At 50.0% G+C, this 22094-nt stretch overlaps 1 protein-coding gene across 25 annotated transcripts in view; it reads left to right on the top strand.

The window, feature by feature from the left end:
* Positions 1-22094, top strand: part of NCOR2 (nuclear receptor corepressor 2) — a 335757-nt gene that overhangs the window by 71456 nt on the left and 242207 nt on the right. For all 25 annotated transcript variants that reach the window (XM_090062093.1, XM_090062092.1, XM_090062105.1 and 22 more), the window contains one exon: positions 19225-19439. In XM_090062093.1, the coding sequence (XP_089918219.1) occupies positions 19335-19439 (105 nt within the window). In that variant the 5' untranslated portion in view covers positions 19225-19334. The remainder of the gene's footprint in view (positions 1-19224; positions 19440-22094) is intronic.

Here is a 22094-nt window from a genome sequence, read left to right on the forward strand (position 1 = left end):
GCTTGTTCTCTCATATGAGCCTGCCATTGCTTCCAGAATCGGGCCTCCACATCTGGTGCCTCAAAGCATGCCTGGGGTGCAGAACAAACCAACATGACCGATGAAATGACAACGGATGCTATCGTAGCACCGCTCAGCGAGCGATGACTCTGGAAGACGGCCTCTTCCGTGGGGGGGAGGGCTGCAAGAAGAAAAAATTTGAAACGCCTCATCCTCTTTCATTGGCAAGATCTTTTCCAGCGTTCATGTCCTCCTGCCTCTCGCTCTTCTGCAAAGAGAGGATGGAGACTAGCTAATGTACACCACCAGAGAGCAAAGGAAGAGACTATCTAAAATACATATGGAGGGCCATCTCCTCACTAAGTCCATGGAGCCAGGCAAGCTTGCCCCAGCTGAGGACTGGGCTCTTGATTTCTGATTTTGGCTTTTTCACTGCAGCGCTGAAACGCTTGCAAACCTAGCTGATGCCCATGCTGAGTACCTTGATAGCAGGTTGACTTGGGGGCAAATCCTGAGAAATTTCTCCTCTCTCGAACAGTTTATCTTAACAGAGAAATGGGTTCATGACCTCTATCCCCAAGGATTAGCTCTGACTCTGCTACCCTCTACCTACCAAGAAATCCCTGGTAGCCTGTCGAGGTTTATAGCCTGCTTACCCATCAACTCTGGAGTGTGCAGTAGTCAGTAAGTGGGTACGAGCATCTTCAAGTTGAAGGGCTACAGATTGGTGATGCCACAGCTGTTGTCCATGAGGAAGAAAGAGAAAACCCTAAGAGGTGCTGCCTTTCTAATGTGGGTGATTTGAAGCGACGGGAAGCCCGCGGTGATGAATTCCAAGTGCGACACATTCTGTAAATTGGGACTCTCCGGGGAAATTAGCCTGGAGCTTTTGACTTTATTAAATATTCTTCTGTGCTCTCCCTAAGGACCGCTTCTTTTCCTCTGTATGATGTTTCATCTGTATTTGTAATGGCACCTAGATAAAGTGTGACCGTATAGGGCCGATATTTATATTAAGATTCCATTTAGAAGTAGTTAATAAAAGATTGATGCATGTTATAATCTTTGGGTCTGCAACGTGCTTATGTTATAGAGGGTTATAAGGACACCCCTAGAAGGTGCTATAGATTATTATAAAGTCTAATAGGTCACCTAGAATCATGGCTTATAATGATCGATTTGGCCATTTATTAAAACATCTATTAATGATTTATTACGTCTCCATAAACTATTTGTAAATGGAACTTTAAAGTGCGACCTGATATACGGCAGCTCCATTAGCATCTCGGCTAGTAAAATATATGGCAGCCTCCAAATGCCTATTAGGTTGGCAGAAATACTTTATATCTGAAATGTTCTGTGATGGGTGATTCTGGATGTTTTTTTCCAGCCAGTATAAGGACAACGGGGTTGAAAGGTCCTCTTTCTTTGCTCTTTTGAGGTGTTTCCTGTGATTTTTAATAAAAGACCCAGACCTGAACAGACAGTAATATTTGCTCTGTTGTTTGCTTGGATTTAACTTCTTTCTCTTGGTATCACAGGTCTGCAAAATCCATCCTAACGTGGAACAGGGATTGAGTACTTGATAAAATTCACCGCAAAGCGGACTGTGCCGTCATGTGAAAATAATGCCTCATGTAGAGGGGGTGAGAGAGGCAGCAAATGCAGTGGAAAGCGCCCCGAGTCTGCCCTAGAGCCTGCTGAAAAGGGTCGAAAGGCCTCTCTAAACTTTAGTGAAGTCTTTCTACCCTCTGCTTCCACATGGGTTTAGGGTCATAGATGGGGTAGGAGAGCATCCTTTTTGGGGGCTGGTAATTAAAAGAGCTCCATGTAATCTCCCAGCAACTGCTGGACGGAGGTCTGGGCATGCGGTCGGACCTTTAATGAAGAGCATTTTAGTTTCGAGAAAATTGCTTCAGTCCCTTCCTGCCGTCGCCCCCCTGCTCTGTCTCATGAAAGGCAAAATCTCTCGCGTCTCCGTGCTGGAGGCTACAGAACGGATTCTGTTTGGAATAAAGGAATTCGACTCAGAAAAGTGACTCTAAGAAAGAACAATGGTGCAAGTTTTTCGGTGTTCGGTTCACGAGCCAAAAGCCATCCCTGCTTTTTTCCCACCTCCAGCCTTCCGCCCTGCAAATTAAGGCTGGGATTGGGGAAGCAAGCTGCATTCTTGCACACCCCCTGCTAATATGGTCAGGTGAGCAATGCTGGGAAAGCATTTTGCTGCTGGCAGGTACTGTGCAGATGATGGTGGTAAGTAAAGATACTCTGACCTGGGTGATTGTTTTGCTGCAGATGCACCAGAAAAGCCTGGGTTGGATGCCAATCCCCGTGCCTGTGCTGGTGCTGCAGAATGGAGAGAGAACGATGTATCGGTCAGTAAAGATGCAGGATGGTGTAGCAAGGAGGCACCAAAGACCAGGTTCAGCTGAGCATAAGGCAAGCATCATAAGCCTGGTCCCATACAGAGCAAACTGTTGTTGAAACGCTTGTCTCCTTCCTGGGGCTTTTGCCTTGATTTAACACGGTACCAAAGCCCTGTGCAACTCTTCCTATGGGTCTTTCTCAGCTGGACTTTGCTTGTCTCTTTTTAGGAAGCGCCTAGTTGAGAGACCTGTGCTTGAACTGGCATTAGAAGTGGGACTGCTAAGTCCTGTCCTGCCACGTGGGATGGAAGGAGCCCCACTTGTAGTAGTTTACCTGCAGCTGGTTTTAAAATCCAGCTTGATCCAAATGGGTGCGAAACACCCGTGAAGGCCCGGAAACAGACTCGCACCAGATTTTTAGCCATTTGGTTTAATTCAGTGACTGATGATGAAATGCATGTGGGTGGGCAAGGCTGAACAAGAAGCTCAGCTGGGTTGAAATGAGTAACGCGCTAGGAAGCAGATATGTTACGTAGGGGTTTTGAACAGGTTGGCTTGTAATCTGATCCTAGCAAGTGCTTGCAACTCCATGCTGTCATGCAGGACGCTGGTTATGCGGTCAAGTTTGAGAACTCGCGTGCTCTCAGGAGAGTTAATGGCGTGCTTTCCCTTGGGAGCCTGAGCGGATAATGCTCCCAAATGTGATCGGGAAACAGGGACATGGATTGACACGCACGGGATCCACTGAGCATGGCAGTGGTCTTCTGCTGTTGGAGCCTCATGCCAAAACCGAAAGCCCAAGACTTTGGGGAGGTGAGTGAGAAGAGGTGGGAGAATTGAATTGGCACTGAACGAGGAGCTGCTTTCGCTCCTCAACCCCAGGACCCACTTGGCACAGGGACGCTCGGTGCACCCAGCAATGCTACGGCTTCTGCTCTAAAAAGAGTAAATACCTGCTTGTTTGCTGCTGGCCCTAGCTCCCCTTTCTGCAAGGTGAGGTAGGGTCACTGTCAGGCAGCACGTAAATGAGTTGGGATCATGGACGCCGGCTTCCGGGCAGGATAATACTGCAGAGGTTGAGAGGTGCGTTGTACTCTGCTTCTCCGCGAGCCTGCACTAATCCTCTTTGTTCACATGGGCCTGTTGGCGATGCAGCTTTATGTAATCTATGGCAAGGCCATTCCAAGGGGCCCTATAGGAAGAAAGGAGATTACCCGGGTAAAAAATCATCATATCCCAACCCGGGTCTAATAGCCGACGTTTGCATTGTGTAGGCAGGCGGTGATGCCTGCGGTCGCTCTGTCCAGGTGGTTTCCATCGTGCTGTATCCAGCCCTCCCGACGCCAGGCACACGAGCTGCCTTCTGTTTCCCGGGGGGGTGTTCTTTGGGACTGTTCGGTGCACGTCAGGTGCCTCCTGTTCCTGTGGGCCAAAATAGTGGTGTGATAAGGTGGTAATGTGGGGAGAGCTGTACTTATTCCTTCTGCCCTTGCTAAATGTCAGCCCTGGAGCCTGGCATGGTCTCTCAGCAGAACAGGCCCATCTGTCTTCCTCCTAGTACCTGTAGATGGATACCATAATATTTTTAATGGGGAACTGGGGTACAGAGGCTAAGCAAGTTGCCCCAGCTTCCACGGTGAAGCAGGGGATCGACCTCGCGTGTCTTGAATCTCAGCTTGCTTTGAGCACTGCAGCATCCTTTTCTCCATCCACCTGCCACCGTTCAGATCCACGAGGGGTTCATCCGTTCCCTGGCGCCTTTGCTGAGGGCATGTGAGTTGTGGGCATGGGGGAGATGGTTTGCATGCCTGGAAAGCGGGTTGTGTTTCAGAGGGCCTGGCAAACAACCTCAGAGTGCCGTGGCAAGGAGCCTCGGGTAGGTTTGCAATGAGCGTTAAAGCTTGGAATTGCATTGCCAGCCTGTAGAGCTGCCTAGTTCTCTAGCTCGGGGATGGCACGCTCATCAGGCCCCATGAATGACGTGGGGCCAGTCTGCCAGCTGGATGGGGCCCACGGACTAGCTTTGCACGCAGGGCGGGTTTGGTGCATGCACCGCGAGTGTCCTGGACCCACTCTGTGCCACCCGGCGTGCAGTGAGCGGGGCCAGTCTGAGCCCACAGGCAGCGCAGCCCGCCAGGTCTTGTTCTGACTTTGTATGCACTGCACCTTGTGCCTCCTGGAGCAAGCCAAACAAAAATCGCCCGCTTCCCCGCCAGCTGTCATTTTTGCCCTCTTCAGAGAAGATTGCTGTTTGAAAGCCAGATGGAAGAGCAGCCTCTAATGGAAAACACGCGTCTCCCTGGGAGCTCGTAGCACAGGAGCGAAGAGCTCAGAAAAATCAAGTCTAATGTTTGTGAAATACCCAAGAGAGAATGATACTCCACTAGTAAAGCAGCCTTGCTGGAAACCCTTGGAGCCCTTCTGTGCTGTAGGAATATTTCGTTTCGGCAGTCGGCTTGAATGCGCAAGCATGCGTTTTGTTTATTTGATCATCATTTGAACCACAGTTTGGGAGGGAATCATGCCAGTGGGTACTAATTCTGGTTCAGCGAACACGAATGTGCCAACTGAGTCGGAAAGAAAATCATTCTCCTTTTCCTCTCCAGCTATCCTCTTGGCCTCCTGGCTACCACTAGGCCTGCCTCTTTCCAGCTCCCCGAGGAAGGGACATCTGGAGCACGATGCATAATGCGCCATCAAGGACATGCCATCAGAGGGAGCTGCGATTCGTTGTAGAGGGGAATCTGTGCCCTAAAAGCTCTGGAGAGTCGCCATCCATCTGTTGTGAAGCTGGAGACTACACGGGCACGGAGAGAGAGAAAGAAGAGCCCGTGCTCCCGTTTGTCCCTTTTTCCTGGCACTTGCCCAAGTAGGAAAAAAGGAAGCGAATAGGATACTGCTCCGTATGAAACAAGCTGCAGAACTGAGTAGTAAAGGTTGCCTTTCTTATTGACTTCAGGAGTTTTGGGCCCAGTCGATGGAATTGAGCAGGGAACGAAATGCTCGTTGGAGAAATTCGGAGGAAGAGCGGAAGCAAAAGTCCAGTAGCAAAGAAGATTATTCTCCGCTAAGTTGTCTGTGCACTTAGAGGAATTTATGGGGCTCGTCTTATAGGAACCCCAGATCAGTTTAATGCAAAATGCTTAACTACAGGTTTTTAACTGGCACACAGCAAGGCAGAACAAACCCCTCTGAACCGACCAGGCGGGTTGCCTTCCTGGCTGTTGTGACACGTTAGGATTGCTGGCCAGCTGTTGCCAGATGCCTTCAGTATTTCCATTGGGTCCTAACGAGCTGCACGCCTCTGCTTTCTGGGAGCAGCCAAGTAGCAGTGCCTTCCCAGCGCTGGAAGTACGTCTCCTGGAAAGTCGCTAACCCATGTGTGCACACGCGCACCAAGGAGCAAGCGTTTCTTCTCGGCTGGCTGTCTTGGAAGGGGGTATGACATGTTCCTGTCCTGTGGGGCATAATTAAGCCACTTGCCTTTTAACTGCTCGCCCTTTTATTAAGTTAACCTGTTTTAACAAGGTCATGGCTCGGCTTGTAAGCTTTTTTTCCAAAGGGACTTTCCTGCTTGCTTCTCCTTGTGGGAAATCAGCATTCGTCCTGATTTGCCTTCGAGGCCTAAGTCAAGGCTGCATGCTCCAGTGGAGTTTCTTGATTGCTTCATCCATAAAGTGCCTTCAGATGCGTTGAACGCTATAATCAGCGGTGTCTCATAAGCAACTGTTGTGTAGATCATAAATATCAGAGCCGTGCCATGCACTGACTCCTCAGCCATGGGCAGTGCTTTTAGTTTAGTCTTGTTTCATTTTTATTAAATGATGCAGGCAGTAGAGTTTCCTCTGCCTCCGTTGAGAGCCTTTCCTGCTGTTGGACAGCTTTCCAATGGAGAGTTTTCCCCAGATGCTGTTTTGTTTGCTCCCTTTTGCATTTCCAGTGTTGCCCATCCCAAGCGTAGGTAACAATTGAGAGTCGGACCCCTTAAAACGCGCTTAGTTTAAAAGGAAGGGGGTGTTAAAAGAAGTTTTGGTGGGTTTTTATTTTGCCTTCTGGTTTTTGAGCCTCTTAGGATTTACATTTGTTTCAAGTGCCTGCAGAAAGGAAGGCTAGTAACTTTATTTAAAAAAACAACCATGATGCCAGGAGACGGGGCTTTGAGCAGCAAATATCAGGTATTGTAAGAGCTGTGATCATGTTGCAAGGGTTGGCAACCTGGCGCTTCCTTCTGCTCGGGTAGGAAAAGTCAGTCTCTTGGTTCATTTCACTCCTTCCTCCATCAACACTTATTGTTGCCAGCTCTTGTATTTTTTTTTAATTCTGTGGTCTTCTTAATCCTCAGCTTCCAGAGTCAGGTGATATGGTGAGAATCTGTATTTAAAAAAAAAATCCATTATTATGATGTTAATAGCAGTTTATTACTATTTTAAAGCCAACCTCGTGATTTTGGGGGCGCCTGACGCAGGTTTTGCAGTTAGGTGTCCTGAAAACATCTGAGCGCCCCATTGTGGAAGCCTGTCTGCCGCGTATGAAGAACGGGGGGCACTCGACCTGCAGGTATGGTCCAAGGGAGGTGATGGTTCAGGACTTTGGCCCAACTTAGCCAGGAAGCTCCCTCGTAAGGTGCTGGGCTGCTTCTGTTGGGTACCAGGTGCCCTGGTCCCACCTGAAGAAGAGCCTGGTTTAGTGAAAGCAGAAGGAACAAGCCTGAGTGGCAGTACAGGGTACTTGAGCTGGGCTGCACACACAACGACGGTGCTTTCCTTTTTAAAGCATTTGCACGCACCCTGTAGCCAGGAGTAAATGCATGTGGATTCCCATGGGTCCTAAAAACCAGAGAGCTTCCAGGTGCTGTGCTTAATGAGCAAGTTGCAAAATAGGTGCATAGAAGGGGGTAATGCATCCATCCCCCCCCAAGCATCCTGGTTCACCGAGCAGCACCCCAGGCCGTTGAGCGTGTCGGTACCAAAGCATTCAGAAAGGTTTTGGTGCCTTTAGCGAGACTTTGATTTTTGTCTAGCAGCTATTACTTACTTCAGCAAGGAAGACTGAACATAGCCAATTAATGGCTTTAGCAGCTCAGACCTACCTGTCTCTCCGCTGTGAACTAACGAGCAGCTCCTTCCACGAGGCTATCAGCAAGCTTAAATTTCTTCTGAGAGTTATTGGAGGAGGAAGAACGAAAGAAGAAGAAACGCGCAAATCAGACAAGACGGACAATCTTGTTCTTAACCAAGGCTAAAATGCAGTCAACCTGCTAAACAGGGGCCGCCACGAAAAAACACATTTCAGACGCCGTGGCCCTTTTTTCCCTGATAAACTGAGAGCATTAAGCCGCAATTTAATGATACAGCCTTATGATCTCAGAAGCACTTCATGATATCTGGTTCCGCGGGTTCCTTAATGTGCTGGGCCATTTAATTTATTTGCACGTTTCCAATGTCTGCTCTTCGAGGCAATTTGGCTTCTTTGCAAATATCACCTGATGAGAGGCATTAACTTGCACAGTTTATCACCAGAGTTCAGCTTTTATGTTTGGAGTCAAGGCTTTTCAAAAATCCTTTTGTAAAGGTTTTGTTCCCAAATCATTAGAGAGTCGCGAAGCAAAAAGAATAATTTAGAGCACGGAGCTGCTTTGTGTTCTTTGAAACGGAGCAAGCATGTTACTAAACAGTTTCATCTTTTATAATCTGCCTCAGAAACCTTATCTTAGGAGATCCCAGAATGTAGTTCGCGGCTTTATTTGGGATGTAAATAATCACGGGTGTCAGTCATGAGCCGGCTGATTTGTTCAACAAAAGAATTGGAAGGAGATGTCTCCCTTGGCTTCCATGGCAGGCCCAAGACATCAGAGACCTGCTTTCATCAGCAGTATGAATTCAAGTGTTTGAAAATGAAATGAGTGACGTGTTTTGTGAAGAAGCCTTACAGGTGCTTAAAATCCAAGAGAAAATACAAAAGCAGCTTTTATCCTTACCCACCGCATTATCTATCGGGCAAGTGGATGTGGGTCTGGTCGGCTGGCAATTAACCTGTGCTTGGGGGGCCTGGCTCTGCGGATGATAAACTCAGCGATGCTCGTTGGTAGCAGACAGCGTTGTCCTATTAGCTTGCTATCTGAGCCAAGGATAGTTGGGTTTTGGCTAAATCCGGAGCGACTCCACTCGGCTACACTTGTGTAACTGAAATGAGACTCGGATCCAAGGTCTTGGACCAAGAGCGTTTTCTTTAGATTGAGGTATGTGGTGCAGAACAGCACAAGAGTGGACAGAAGATACCAAACAAGGAACTCGAGCATGCACGTGTACAGAAAATGATCTTCCTTCATGTGGATACGGGAGTCTCGGCTTCCCCTTCTTGGCCATGTTTGGGAAGACAGTTGCCCACCGAGGTGAGATGTTTGCAAAGTTGCAGTCTCCAGATCCTGGAACGGATAGGAGATGTGCTTCAACTTTTCTTTTGCTGCGTTTATCGTGGGTCGCAAGATTTTTTTTAGAGACAAGGTAGGGAATCAAGATTGATATTGACTGCTTAATGCCATTTTTAATGGGGAAGTCTTCTACAGGGACTTGTATAGCTTTGAAAAGGGAAATCTCTTCTGCATGAAGCAGTGAGGTGTGGCCTTTTTGGTAGGCAAAATTAGCCCTGTACCCTTTTCGAGCACCACTAGGATCCTCTTCCTCTGCCCAGTCTGCTGCTCTGCTTTCTGCTCCCTTCCCAATCCATTGTGTGCTGCCTGCCCCCTCCAGTCTGCTGTGCTGTGCATGGGGGCTGTCCATGCCGCTCGTGGTATGCTCCCAACCGCTTCAGCTTAAAGCATCCAAACTATCGTTCTTTTTCTTGATTGTGATGGAGCCAAATGAAGTGTCTCTCCTTGTTTTGCTTTCTGTGATGTAATATTTCCTAAGCATTGAACCTTGAGTCCTTGCCAGGCCTGGGAGTCCTTTGCTCCTCAGGTCAGATGAGGTCGGGTGCATACTGTCTCCAGCAAAGTTTATTAATAGATGGGTTGGTTCTTTATAAAGATGAAGTTCTGGTTAAAGCTGGCAGTCGTATGTGCGCAGAGACCATCCGAAGGCGCATGTGTGGCTGAAGTCCCGTTTGGAAAGGTGGTGGTGCGTGGATAAGCTCCCGGCCTCTGAATTTCACCCATAATCTGCTTTGAATGCAAGCATCAAACTGAGATGTTGGAGAGGGGAGTTGCAATGGTAAGGATAGTGTTAACGGACAGTTTCCTTCTTCTAGGACCGAACCTCAAGCAGGGCAGCATGTGGATACAGCTGATGGCAAACTGAGGGCAAATCCAAGATGATTGGCTTAATATAGTGGCTTGGCAGGAGCTCGGTTTCTTTTCTCCATTCCTGGGATAACGCAGTGCGATTTGTTACAGCGGTTGGTGTAAGTCGGGCTCGGTGGAAGAACTCGATTGTTCAGGCTTCGAAGCCTGGGGAATGGCATGTTTAAGTTAAAGGCCGTGCCTAAAGGGTTGGGTACGGTGCTTGTACGTGCATGATCCCCGTTGCTTTCCAGAAAGTTAGGGAAGATCGGGGGCAAAAAGCAGCAAACTATTGAGCTTTTCTGTTCTGCTTTCTTGTGTGGCGTTATTGCTTTTGTATTCATCGCGGTTGACAAGCAGGTCTTCCTCTTCTCTCTCCCTCCCCGTCCTGTTCTGTGCATTTATTTTTCCTTGTGGGAAATTTTGCTTCTTGGCAGAGTCTGCACCAGGCTTATGCATCATTTAATACTTCAAGCCTGGCTTAGGTCCTGTTTTGAAGTAAAGTCCTAGCTGTTCCTCTGAAAAGGGGGGAGAGGGTCACCTGTCTTTATAAATCTTAACAATGTTTTAGTCCTGTTTTTTGGGTTGGGTTGGGTTGGGTTTTTTAAAGGAAGCTACACATTGCCCCGGGCAAGCACACTTCTGCAGACCTGGCTGAAAGCTGGGGGTGGCAGTGCTGTGGGTTTCAGCTCACGTCTACTTTGCTTAAACAACAGAATTAGGTGGAATAAATGACAGCAGTCCGTTAGTGATGCTTGGTCTTGAAGCCTGCAAGGAAAGAAAGGCGTTCTCTGCAGACACGGCCCCCGTCACTGCGCCCGATTCATTCTTGCCCTCGCCTGCTGGTATGTTTTCTAGGCCTTGGGTTTCCAACGTGAATTGGATTTGCAGGCAGAAGCCGTAGAAATGTTTGATGCGTTGGCAAAACCCAAACGATTCTGCTCAACCCTTCTCCAGATCCCATGATTTGACACCTTTCCTGCCCCGGTCTCCTCTCTGCCCCTCCTGCCTCTCCCAGACTTTGGGTTTGATTATTGTCCCGTCCTTTTGTCCTCCTCCCGTTTGCCCTCATTCTCTCTCAACACCAGCGTCCTCGTTCTTTTTTCTCTGTAGACACTTCCGTTCTTCGCTGCGGAGGGCCTTCAGCAAGGGATGATATGATCTAGGATGATATGATCTAATGTCGTTTTCCGTTTCCATCCTGTGCATAAAATCCTCCTAGGTTTCAAGAGTGACCCCTGCATTGATTATAATCCCCCTTTCTTTCACTTTTCTTCCTCCTTCAGGCTCTGATTTTTGTTTTTTAAGCGTCTGTGTTGGGTGCTTAATGTGATGGGTGAACAGCTCAGGTGTGTGCACTGCTTCCCTCTGTCTGTCTCAAAGTGTTTCAGTGAGTTTGCTGCACCAGAGTTGCCCTGGTGTATGGACTACCGGCGTGAGCTCTTTGGTGGGTTTTGTCACTCAAAGGCCCGCATGTAACCCGTGTGGGCTTCACGTGGGTAAGGAGCGTCTCCATTAGCAAGCCTCATGTCTAATTGAATGGGAGGACACCAAACCACCCATGGATTCTCCTGCCCTTGTTGAATACAGCTGCATTTAAAAAGCAGGGGCTCTTATTATCTGTGTAAGTACAATGCCGTATCCATGCAGCACCAATCTCAGGAGCAAAGGATGTCCCCGTTGTCGTTGTTTGGGTCCCCAACCTTGCCCGGTTGAAGGGTGCCTAGAGCAGGAGGTGCTCTAGGGCCACAGCGGAGCAGCGTGGTACAGCCTCAGGGTTGTTCGTCATTGCAAACGTATCAGAGTGATTAGATTGGGCTTCTCAAATAGGCCCGTGTCCATTGGGATTTGGGCACCTACCCTCCAAACCCCTCCTGTCTTAGCATATGAGGATCTCTTCTGTCTCCTGCTGCCCCAAATTGCCCAGGGTCGTTACTGAGAGTTAGGCTTTGGATCAGCACGGATGTCACGTAGGGGATCAGGCGGCATCCCCCCACATTGTGACTTTGAACCCGGCACAAGTTTAAGGAGCGATACCTGAAGCCCTGGAACACCTTGCGATGTGCCACAGGTAAAAACCCTGGGAAAGAGGGGCAGGGAAATAGGTCATGTTCCCAGGGGATTCTAGGAAAAGGACCATGCCCTGCACTACCCAGGAAGATGGGAACCGATGCAGGTGCTTTCCTGGGCGCGTCGCAGCTGAGAACGGGCATGGGTTTAGTGAAACAGGAGTGTATTTGAGATGCGTCCCGACATGCTAGATCGTGCAAATGCACTCTAATACCATATGTTGTCGGGGACGCAGAACTGAACCACAGGGACAGTGTTAGAAAATAGGTTGGAAAGTCCAACGGGAACTTAAAATCCCAGGTTGCAGCTTTTACCAGTGGTGTTTTATTGGTGGAGTTGCTGCCTTTCACCGTGGATCAAAACCGTTTCAGCATGAAGCTGTCACGGGGGAGAATGACTGTGTTCTGGCGGTTGGGGGCAAGGAGCGTGCGAGACCCAGGACGACGGGGTTGTGTGCCCGAGTGTCATGGGTTTGCTACGTGGCCTTGAACAAATCCTGTTTGTCAGTGTCTTGCAAATATTCGCATTGCTGCCAGTATGCGAACCAGATTTCCTTTGGGGAAATAATGGAAATCTGGAGCAGCTCTGTACCGTAAGAAGGCTGAAGAGACTATTGCATTTAATTAAAAAAAAAAAAAAAAAAAAAAAAGCAACAGGAAGAAATACTAATAACAAAAGACCTGGCAGCTCGTATTTGGCTGCTTGCGGATGTAATCCGTGCGCAGGAGGAGACGCATGGGAGCTCCCCCTTAGGCTTCACCAGTAATTTCCCGTTAGTCGCCTTTCTGGATGCTGACTCAGCGCTTTGCTAAGCAATCCTAGAAAAGACTTGCAAGGGCGCGATGCATTTACTGCCTCCTTGGGAGATCTGTTCTCCAGCTCACTACTTTCTGCGAGCCGTGAGCTTGCCAAGAGCGAACAAGACGGGGGGGGGGGGGGGGGGGACCACTGGACCCAGTGCGCTTTCGATTCACTGTTGAGAGAAGAGAATAGAAGTATGCACGAGGGTGCCTTCACAATTGCGTGGGGCTTCTCATGTCCTGGTTTACCCACCAAGTTGGGTATTATGGTGATGATTTCTGGGGCCAGATCTTAATCTAGAAGTCAAAGGTGGTTTTGCATGAGTTCAGGCAGCAGGATTTGGCTGTTGGCGGCTGTAGCGCATTGTGCAGAGTACGCCCTCCTGGCACCCCAATTCCAGCGAAGATGGAAAGATCGAAAAACGCAGCTCGCTCCCTTTTCCTTTTGTGGCAGGAGGTGCTGAACAGTTTGGTGGTGGAGTTCGGTTTTAATACACGGCCGCCCTTTGGCCCAAATGCTGTGCCAGGCTCGGTAGATCGTGTTGCCTTGGATCCTTGAGCAAGCCGTACCGTATTGATCTGGCCCCTTCCTGTTCGCTGGGAGCGAGCACTGATTCCCAGTGTGTTTGCTCTTACGAGCTACAAATAAAAACACCTTTAGAATAAAACCCACCTACTTACGGCAAAAATAAACCCTTCCTTTACATGGGGCATTGGGCAGCCCCAACCTTCAACCCTCTGGGTACTGCTATTTAAAATCTCTTCCTATTGAATGTTTACGATGCCTTCTTTCGAGTGTGGATTGATTGGCTCTAACTTTGGTTTTTCCTGTGACTACAGCACTAGATTTATGCTTTTCGATTCAGAGGACTTAGCTATGTTACGTACCAATATTTGTACATAACATCAGTCACCTTCCAGGAAAATGTCATGCACATATTGAGTAGGCAAATCTGTTGTCGTTGCATCAGGAGGCGTTTTTGGAAATGGTTCGAAACAACACGTTTTGTTGCATCTTAATTCTTCCTCCATGCACTGGTCCTTAAAAGAAAACATCAGTCACCCCAACCTCTGGTTTTGATCTTGGGCTGTAGGCTGCGCTCGTGTCATTACGGGCTGTGGGATGTCTGACTGCTCTGCCTTGCGCTCTGCTAGGAAACACAGCCAGCATCACGGAGCTGTGGAGTGGGGACTGCAGGTCCTTGTGGGCCGAATGATCTTGAGATCACTGATCTACAGTCTGACTTCTGGGCAGCAAGATCTCTTGGCATAGTTCATAGCCACGGGAAAGTGAAACCTGAGGTTGGCAGAGGAAAATACCATGCTTTGTGCACTGTGTTGCTTGCTTGATAAACTCCCCACGGGCCAGGGACGGGAGACTGCTCTGGATCTTAGCATCTTGGTTGTATGCCTCTTTTCAGCACGTAACCCAAAAAAAGGGTGGGGAAAAGTTTATTGCAATAATGCACCCTGGAGCCATCCTATGCGTTACTCCAACCTGTCAGGGATCACACAACTGTTTCCAATTCTCCAAAAAACCCCCAGTCCAGCTGTTAGATGGAGACAATACCAAAGAGTTTAGGTTGAGCTGGCACTGTCTTGAATCTTTCCTTGTAAAGTGTCTCATGGTAAGCACCACCATACAGGTTTTGAACCTTTTTTATTTGGTTTCAGTTATTGGGAATGTGCAGCGTTGCACTCTGCAATGCACACGCACGCTAAATCTACTGAATTAAAAGGTGTATCCATGTAAAACTGTGGGGAAGGAGTTAAGATAAAAAGAAAGATGCTGGACTGGGAGAGGGAGCATTAAGAGGCCCTGATGAAGGAGAAGAGAGAGTCTGAGTTATAGCACCATAGGAAGGAAGTGTAATTTAATAAGGTGGAAGAAAAACAGAAGGTTCCTTTTATGCCTTTGTGACACAGGGCTTATAAAGTTTATTTAGAGAGAGGCCAGATGCTGGAAACCAAAATCGCTGCCGTACAACAGGGAATGCCCGCCGTATCCACGGATGAAACAAGTGCCACGCGTTCGGGGCACACGGCACCTGCTATACCAGCCGCCTCATGCTCCTTCCCGATGGCAGCAGGGACGTGACTCCAAGTCACCCGCTGTTGCTTGAATTGCATTCACATTTAAAAGAGAGAACTTGATCCAGAGCCTGGTGAAATTGGACGTGAGGGCGATGGCTACCATTTCCAAGGCATACAAGGTACAAAAGGTGCCTGTGCTTGTGGAACGGCCAATACGGTTTTATAGGTTGTAGATATGAGCAGCTATTTAACCATTAGTGGGGATGTAGGCTTGGACAGTAATGGGGTAGGAAGAGTCGAGGGGGGGGTTAACCATTAGCTGCACAGCCCCCAGAGGTGAGGGAGGTCTAACAACTATTATTGTGACTGCCTCCAGCTCCACTACTGCTATCCATGAAGATTGGGACCATCAGCACGGGTGGTCATGATCACTTAATGGAGAGGCCAGAGTGCTAGCATGTGTTAATGAAGAGTAAAAAGGTGAAAATCCTAGAAAACAAGTTAACAGAGCCTAGAGAAAGAGCCTAGGACACCTGCTGTTAGCTATCTAGGTGTCTTCTAACACCCCCCATTATGGATCCCCCCCCGTTATGGAGTAACAGGTGACACGTGGCACATGCCACTCAAAGCCAGCTGATCGGTCCAAACCGGTGCAAATGCCCTGATTCAGGAGCCTCTTCAAGCCGTTGTTGCCTGATCTGCACGGCTGCAGACACACACCTGTGCTCAATTTTGCCGGTAACTGCCTGTCTGCCTCTGCCTTCTCCTGGTTTGAATCAGAGGCTGTAAATCTATTCATACCGAAAAGCTGTGATGGGTAATGCAGGTCTGAGCATAAAACCGTCTGTGATGGAGAGTCTCCGCTGGGCGAGAGAAATACTTTTCCTGTGAGACGATGTCTGCTCCTGGACAAAATCAGAAGGGCAAGCAGTAACCTAATCATTTGGTTCTGCAGGCTAAGTTGCTAGCTGCCTGCCTGTCACTTTATTTCCATTTATCTTCCGCTGCTGTTGGACGTGTTCCCCCTCTTTATTTTAAAAGCTGGGGCCTGGCAAAGAGATGCCATTGCGGTTCGGCACAAGTGCCTGGTCACTGAAGCCTCTCTCTGCTCTAGGCGACGTTTGACCTCCCACATTTTGACTACCTCCTGCCCCTGGCGGCTTGCTGCTGCTCTCATCTTTGCGCAGAGAAGCGACCCATGTGCTCCACTCTGATTCCTATGGAAAAGTAGCTTTAATTGAGCTGGAGCGCTGGATGCTGGCATCGGCAGATACCTATCAAAAGGTCCATGTGGTCACAGCACTCAGTTGACCTCGTATGGCCCTGTCCTTGGCTTTGTCCAACCTACAGCTCACCTACTGCACGGCTCATTTAAGACTTTCTAAACATGCCTCTAGAGTTTTTATTGCCGGCATGACATTCCTTGCCTTTAGTGAGCATAGCGCTGCTCTTCCGCTTGCCGCGTGCTGTTGGATCTTTTTTATGCCCAGCTTTTCAGGAACAGCTTGCAAGGAAAGCATGGTAGTTGTAGACGCCAGTAATGCGAGGCCCTTGTGATGTCCCGCGCTCCTGGCTGGGGAGTGAACCGCGAGGGGTGTTTGGGAATGACCTCGAATGCTGCAGTCCCCGGAGCCAGTTGCATTAGCACGATCTGAAAAGCCTCTCGGGGCTATCGCTGGTAGCCTTTGCTGGGGCGCGCAGTCCAGCTGGTGCCAGGTTCTAAAGCCGGTTGCAACTTTTCATCTCGCTGGCAAAAAGTCATCGGGTTGCTTTAATTCAGACAGCTGGGAAGGCACCAAGCAATCTATGAACCCACCTGTTGAGTCCCCCGGCTTTGCACGAAGCAGTTGGCTTGCTGAAAGCCGCTAACGGCTAAGGGTCCTTGCGGTGCCTTTTGTGATCCTGTTAATGCTTTGTAGGCTGCGAGTGGAGGTGGCTGGACACGGAGCAGATCGGAGGAAGATGCCTCGCATGTCTCCAGGGGCCTCGGGCGTACTGTCGGCTTTAGGGATGGCTGCGTTGCGGTGGTGGGGTGATTTAAAAGCTGCTTGTAGTACAGTACCAGCCCTGCACAAGCGGTGAGGGTAGGAACCATTGGATCAGAAGCACAAGGGGAAGTTAGGTAGTCATAAGGGAACTATATTAAATGAGTGCTACCACTTGAGTACCTTAAAAAGTCCCCCTTGGTCTGCAGGGGTTTTCCTGTCCCTGCAGGGTGAATTCCATCGAGTAGCACCGAGTTCCTGTTCGGTGAGATTGTCGGCCTGTCTGTGGGGCAGAGCTGGGGCCTCCGGGCTCTGGGCACCTCCCTGGGTCAAACTCCCATGGGAACGCGTGCATGTGGGTGGAAGCCAGCCCCCGCCCCCCGTCCAACAACTTAATGAGCTGCGCTGTGACAAGCGGGCAGGGCAGGGGACTCGTGAGTCAAGGTGCTTGGCTCCTCTTTCTGATATCGCTGTTGCCTTCTCAGAGTGCAGCGCCCTTCTCCCCAGAGGCGGCTGTGCAGACCGCCGGCTTGCTCGGGGGCTTCTCCAGCACTCGGGAGGAGTTTTGAAGTCCGGCAGGGTTGTCCATCGCAGCGGTCATCTGCAGCAGTGTTCCCTTACTCCCGTCACGCGGCGTCCGTGCACCGCAGCAGGTTCCTCCCTGCGTCTCGAGCGCGCGTGGGAGGAGGGACCGCAAAGGTTTTATCTGCAGCCGGAGCCCATTAGTTATTGTGATTTCATCTGTGCCTGGGGCATCTGGGCAAAATGGTAAGGAAGCCTGGTTCCTCCAGCCTGTGTGCTTGCAGCAGATTAGCAAAGCAGTTGTTAACAGGGGTTGAGCTGTGGTCCCAAGGAAAAAAAAATGCAGCTTCCTCTTTTTTCCTCCTCCCCCATGCTCTTTTTTTCATGCATGTTAGTGCTGTTTCATTTTGTCACATTCAGTTGGCCTCCCCGTGCTCTTGACTGTAGCAGTGCCTAAGAAAAGCTTGAAAGAGGCCAAGCTACAGCTAACGGTGCTGTAAGTTTTGTCTTTTCTTCTGTGCCTCTTCCTTTATCCTGATGCAGGGGATCCATGCATCTGACACGCCTTTGCAAGCACCTATGCATGTGTGACTACCCCTAGCTAGAAATTGCACATGTGTGTGAGCATGAACGAGCGAGAGAGAAGACGGTGGTGGGTGGTGGTCAGAGGTAGCATGTGCAGAGATGAGCTGGAGTAACTATATTTGATTGTCTTTTGAACCCAGATGTGCTGCAGGGTTGGGGTTTTTTGGTTCTTTTTTTTAATGCATGGGAGATCTTCCAAATCCAGGCGGCAGTGGAAACTTATCCTCGATTTTATAATGAATTGTTACGAGTGGAGTAACGGTTAATGCCGCTTCAACAGCTGGTCAAAAGGGGCAGCATTCAGACATTAGTTGCTCTGGGTTGAAATCCTGACGGGGCCAAGTATTAAAATCCTCTCCAAGTAAATGGTTTGAAGTGTCCATAAAAATCAACAACTTGAATAAATCTCTGGCTGGGGCGACAAGGAGCTCGTGGGTACTTTTGGCTGCAAAAGGCCGCAAAGCATCCAACACGTTTGTGATGCGGGTGCTTGGCGTGCGGCAGTGTCTCCACTTGGGCTTGGCACCCGGTTTGCCTGTTAGCGCTCGACTATTTTACAGAGCAGCGGGGAGGTGTGAAGCACTCAAAGCAGCCTTTGGTTTTTAGTCTAGAGCTCCAGTCTTGCACACGTGTCTGGGAGAGGTGCTGTGGAGCTGGGGGGAACTGTTTTCTTGCATAAAGCCGCCGCCCCCCCCCGTGGGTGGGCATTTGCAGGATCAGCACTTCAGTCGGATGGACGCAAGCAGTGTGAGAGCGGTCAAAGGAGGACAGGGGAAGAAATGTATGCAGGGGAGAGGAAGGAGGAGGGGAAAGAGGAGAGAGAGCTGTTGGCAGTAACAGCTAAAGATGGCATGAAGCTTACTGTGTCTGTAGCGCCGAAAGCACTAGGCTTTCAAATGGCTGTAGAGCAGGGGCTGGCCAGCGCACCTGTATCAAGTGGCCTGTTACAAAATGGTTGCGTCTTGCCTGTTCACCGGTGTTGTTTCTAATTAAGTTCAAAGGGACTCGAGGAATCGACTTTTTGTGCCACTTCTCCGAGTCTCCCCAGAGCTCCTGGCTTTCCTGGCCCTCATCCTAAATTTTCTTTTCCTTCATTGCATTGCCCCCTGTGAAGGCAGCTGACTGCCTTCTGCGCTCGCTGAAGGCAATAGCAGAGCTCCCTTTCAGTGCCCTTGGAGCAGGGCTGCCCCCCAAGAAGACCTTTCTGCCTCTGAGGAAGGCTTTGTGGCTTTGATCCTGCAAGCAGCACTTTGGTAGAGTCCGCTGGACCCGACAGAGCTGCCTGCAGGTACCCAATCCCAGCCTTAAGCAGGCTAACGTTTGAGGCACTGCAGGTTGCAGCAATGCCTATCGATAAATCAGCTGGAACAGCATCTGGCTAACCTTTCCTTGGGCTCGCATGGGGTAGGAATGCCGTTCCACCTTAAAACCAACCAAGCAGAGCGTGACAAGCAGAAGAAAGTGCATTTGAGAAAAGTTAAGGCGGTCGGGGTTTGGAAACCATCTGCGGCTTGATGTTTTTCGGTTGTCTTGCTGGACTGTGGTTAGCTCAAGTTTTAATCTGCTGCTTTCCTGTTTCCTTGCAGTTGCAGTGTGATGCCTCTGGCTCGTACACAATGAAGAGGAGCTCTTGGATTTCCTAGTTCTTCAAGGGGGAAGATTCAGAGGAGACTACCGGCGCATCCACTGCTTCAACATGTCCGGGTCTACGCAGCCCGTGACCCCGAGCTGGAGGGCCGCGGAGCCACGCTACCCCACTCACGCCATGTCCTACCCTGTTCAGATTGCTCGGCCACATGCGGTAAGACAGACTGTTTCCATTCCCACCCCAGCTCCATCCTGGAGCAGCTTTGCGTGGCCACGTGGTCTGGGGCAGTGATTCAGATTTGTCAGCTTATGCTGATGCAGGCCACCATAGAGAATCAAAGCACACTTCCTTCTCTCATGGGATTTTGTTCTTTCCTTTCATAGTCTCAATTCTTCCCTCCATCGTCTCCATCCCTCCGTGCTCGCTTCCCTTTCTTCCACACGTCCTCCTGCCGCCTGTCCCAGTGGCAGCTTGAGGCTCCAGTTGGTTGCTCGTACAAGCTTTGGTGGGTCTCCCTTTTTTCCCAGGGAAAACCAAACAAATGCGACAAGAGCTGAACGTTGGGAGTAGAGGGGAAGTGCGGTTAACCGCGTGCGTGGAGTTGGAGAGCTGTGCCTCCACTGCGCTCTGTTTGGCTCTTTTTGTGCATGCTGAATCAGGTGGCTAGCACCCTTCCCTGGATGCCACCCTTCCCTGGATGCTCCCCAGCAAGCCTGGCCTTTGGTGCCCACATCTGTTGGAGGGCTTGTGTGCTTTCCGCAGGGGAGGCAGATGGGCTGCTTTACCCTGCAGTCTGGCAGCCCGACCCCCTCTTTGTAGTGTTTGTCAAGCATGCTGCCTGTTTTAGTTTGAGGGGAATTCAAGGGTCCTTTCTCTTTATTTCTGGCTCGTCGCTGTTGTCCCTTAGGTGAAAGGTCCTATCTTCCGTTAACCCGAAGAAGCAACTAAAGCAAGAAATGGTAAAAGCATTTTGCCAAAGGTGACTCAGCCCAGAATCAAGCCCTAGAGTAGTGGCTCTCAACCTTTTTAGACTCAAGGCAACATTCGATAAGCTCCAGGTGCCCCTCGGAAAATGCCAGCTCTTAGTTTTCACTTGCTTTTTAACGACAGAAAAATGCTAGAGTGAATTTTTTTTTTCCCCTCTTCCCCTGTTGCAAAGAACTAAGAAGGGGCTGCAGCAGGTCTAAATGTTTTTAACTTCTTTGAAATCTCTGAGCGTATCTTATAGTTGTTCGGGGCTGGAGGGGACCTTACAGATCGTCGCATCCAGCCCCCCTGCATGTGGGCGGGAAAGACTGCCGGGTTCAAACGATCCCCGCAAGATAGGCGTCGAGACGTTTTTTGAAGATTGCCAGGGAGGATGACTTGTGAATTGTGTTTGCACGCCTAGCAGTGCTGACGCTGAGTGACAGTCCACGGCACCCCTGAAAGGGTCTCGCGGCACTTTGGTTGAGAGTCACTGCTCTAGATGGTTGGACCCGAGATCTCTGCTCAAACCGCTGTGCCTTGGCATCAAAGCTCTTGCTGCCCTCCTTTAGCTCCCCAGCGAACTAGAAAGCAGTGCAGGCCAGTTGTATCACACACAGGAAGATGGGCAACATTTCTGCAATCGGCCCAGAGTGACCGGGGGTGTGGGGAAGAAGCTGGATTGTGTCCTGAAGAAATAGTTTCCATGCAAAGCAGTTGCCCTTTTGGAGCGGGGTTTGCTGGCAAAGCGGTTCTCCCTTAATCCTGTTATCCACGAGGCAGTGCTTTGCTTGATGTCCGGGAGCCAGCAAGGGCGAAGTTGTCTGAGTGCTGCCTCTCTCTCCTGTGCCAGGTCGCCCACACCCATGCTTGCTCATCCTGGCTGCTTGACTGTTTTTAGACTTAAGCCCTTAACAGGAAAGACTTTCCGTAGTGGAATGGCTTCAGTCGCTGCAAGCTGCTTAAACAAATCTTATTAGGTGTCGGAGCATGGAACATCGTCGTAAGGCTGCTCTTGGGAGCCAGCAGCGTGGCGTGTTACAGCAAGGTGTTTATGATAAATGTCAGTGCCTCGTCCCACAGATCGCTCCCGAACAGAGACCCCTTTGAACTGCAAAGTCTGCTGTGCCCACATTTAAAGATCCTGCTCGAAAGCCTGTGTATCCGGGAAACGTCAGCACAGGCCTGAAATGTCCTTATTAACACACCTGCCCCCCTCCCCGCCAACCCCCGGTTGCACTTCAGTGGAGCTGCCCGGGCAGCCGCGTCGGGGTTTGGAAGGCTCTGTGCTAGCCCATGGGGTTGGGTGGGCAAAAGGGCAAGCTTTTGGCTGAATTACCTTGCTTGTACGCGTTGCATGGGGCTCCTCGTCTGCCTGCGTTTACTTTGCACAAGGCAGCTTTTCATCCCAGGGAACCAAGAGACCTGTGTTCACCTGGTTCGGTTTTCCTGAGTCTTGCTCCGACAAGTGCGGCGTACGTGCAGTTTCACAAGCACCCTCTGCCTGTTCGGATCAGGGAGCAAACGGACCTCAACGGGCAAATTCTTTCCGGCTTGCGACATGAGGAAGAAGACGGGCCCGGAGAAGTGGGGAGCGTGAGCCAGCATGTCGGAGAGCCTGATTCCAGCAGCTGCTCCTCGCAGGGTTTTGGGAAAGTGGGGGAGCTCAGGCTTTTTGGTCTTCCAAGTCCTTGGCATCACGAGAAGAAAGCAGAAGCGATCTGACCTGCAGTGAACAGAACCGAACCGAACACCAGCGTGGGCGCCTGGGGCCTGCCCTCTTCGCCGGCTGGCAGGAATGCTGCATGCATTTCGTCCTGTTCATGTTGTCGGAGTGGTTTTGCTGGCGTTGCTCTTATGTAAATGCTGGGTTTTTTTATTGCCCCATTAAATCTTCCCAAG

This window comes from Crocodylus siamensis, chromosome 9 (genome assembly GCF_052110815.1).
Source record: "Crocodylus siamensis isolate JL-2025a chromosome 9, ASM5211081v1, whole genome shotgun sequence".
NCBI classification, from domain to species: domain Eukaryota; kingdom Metazoa; phylum Chordata; order Crocodylia; family Crocodylidae; genus Crocodylus; species Crocodylus siamensis.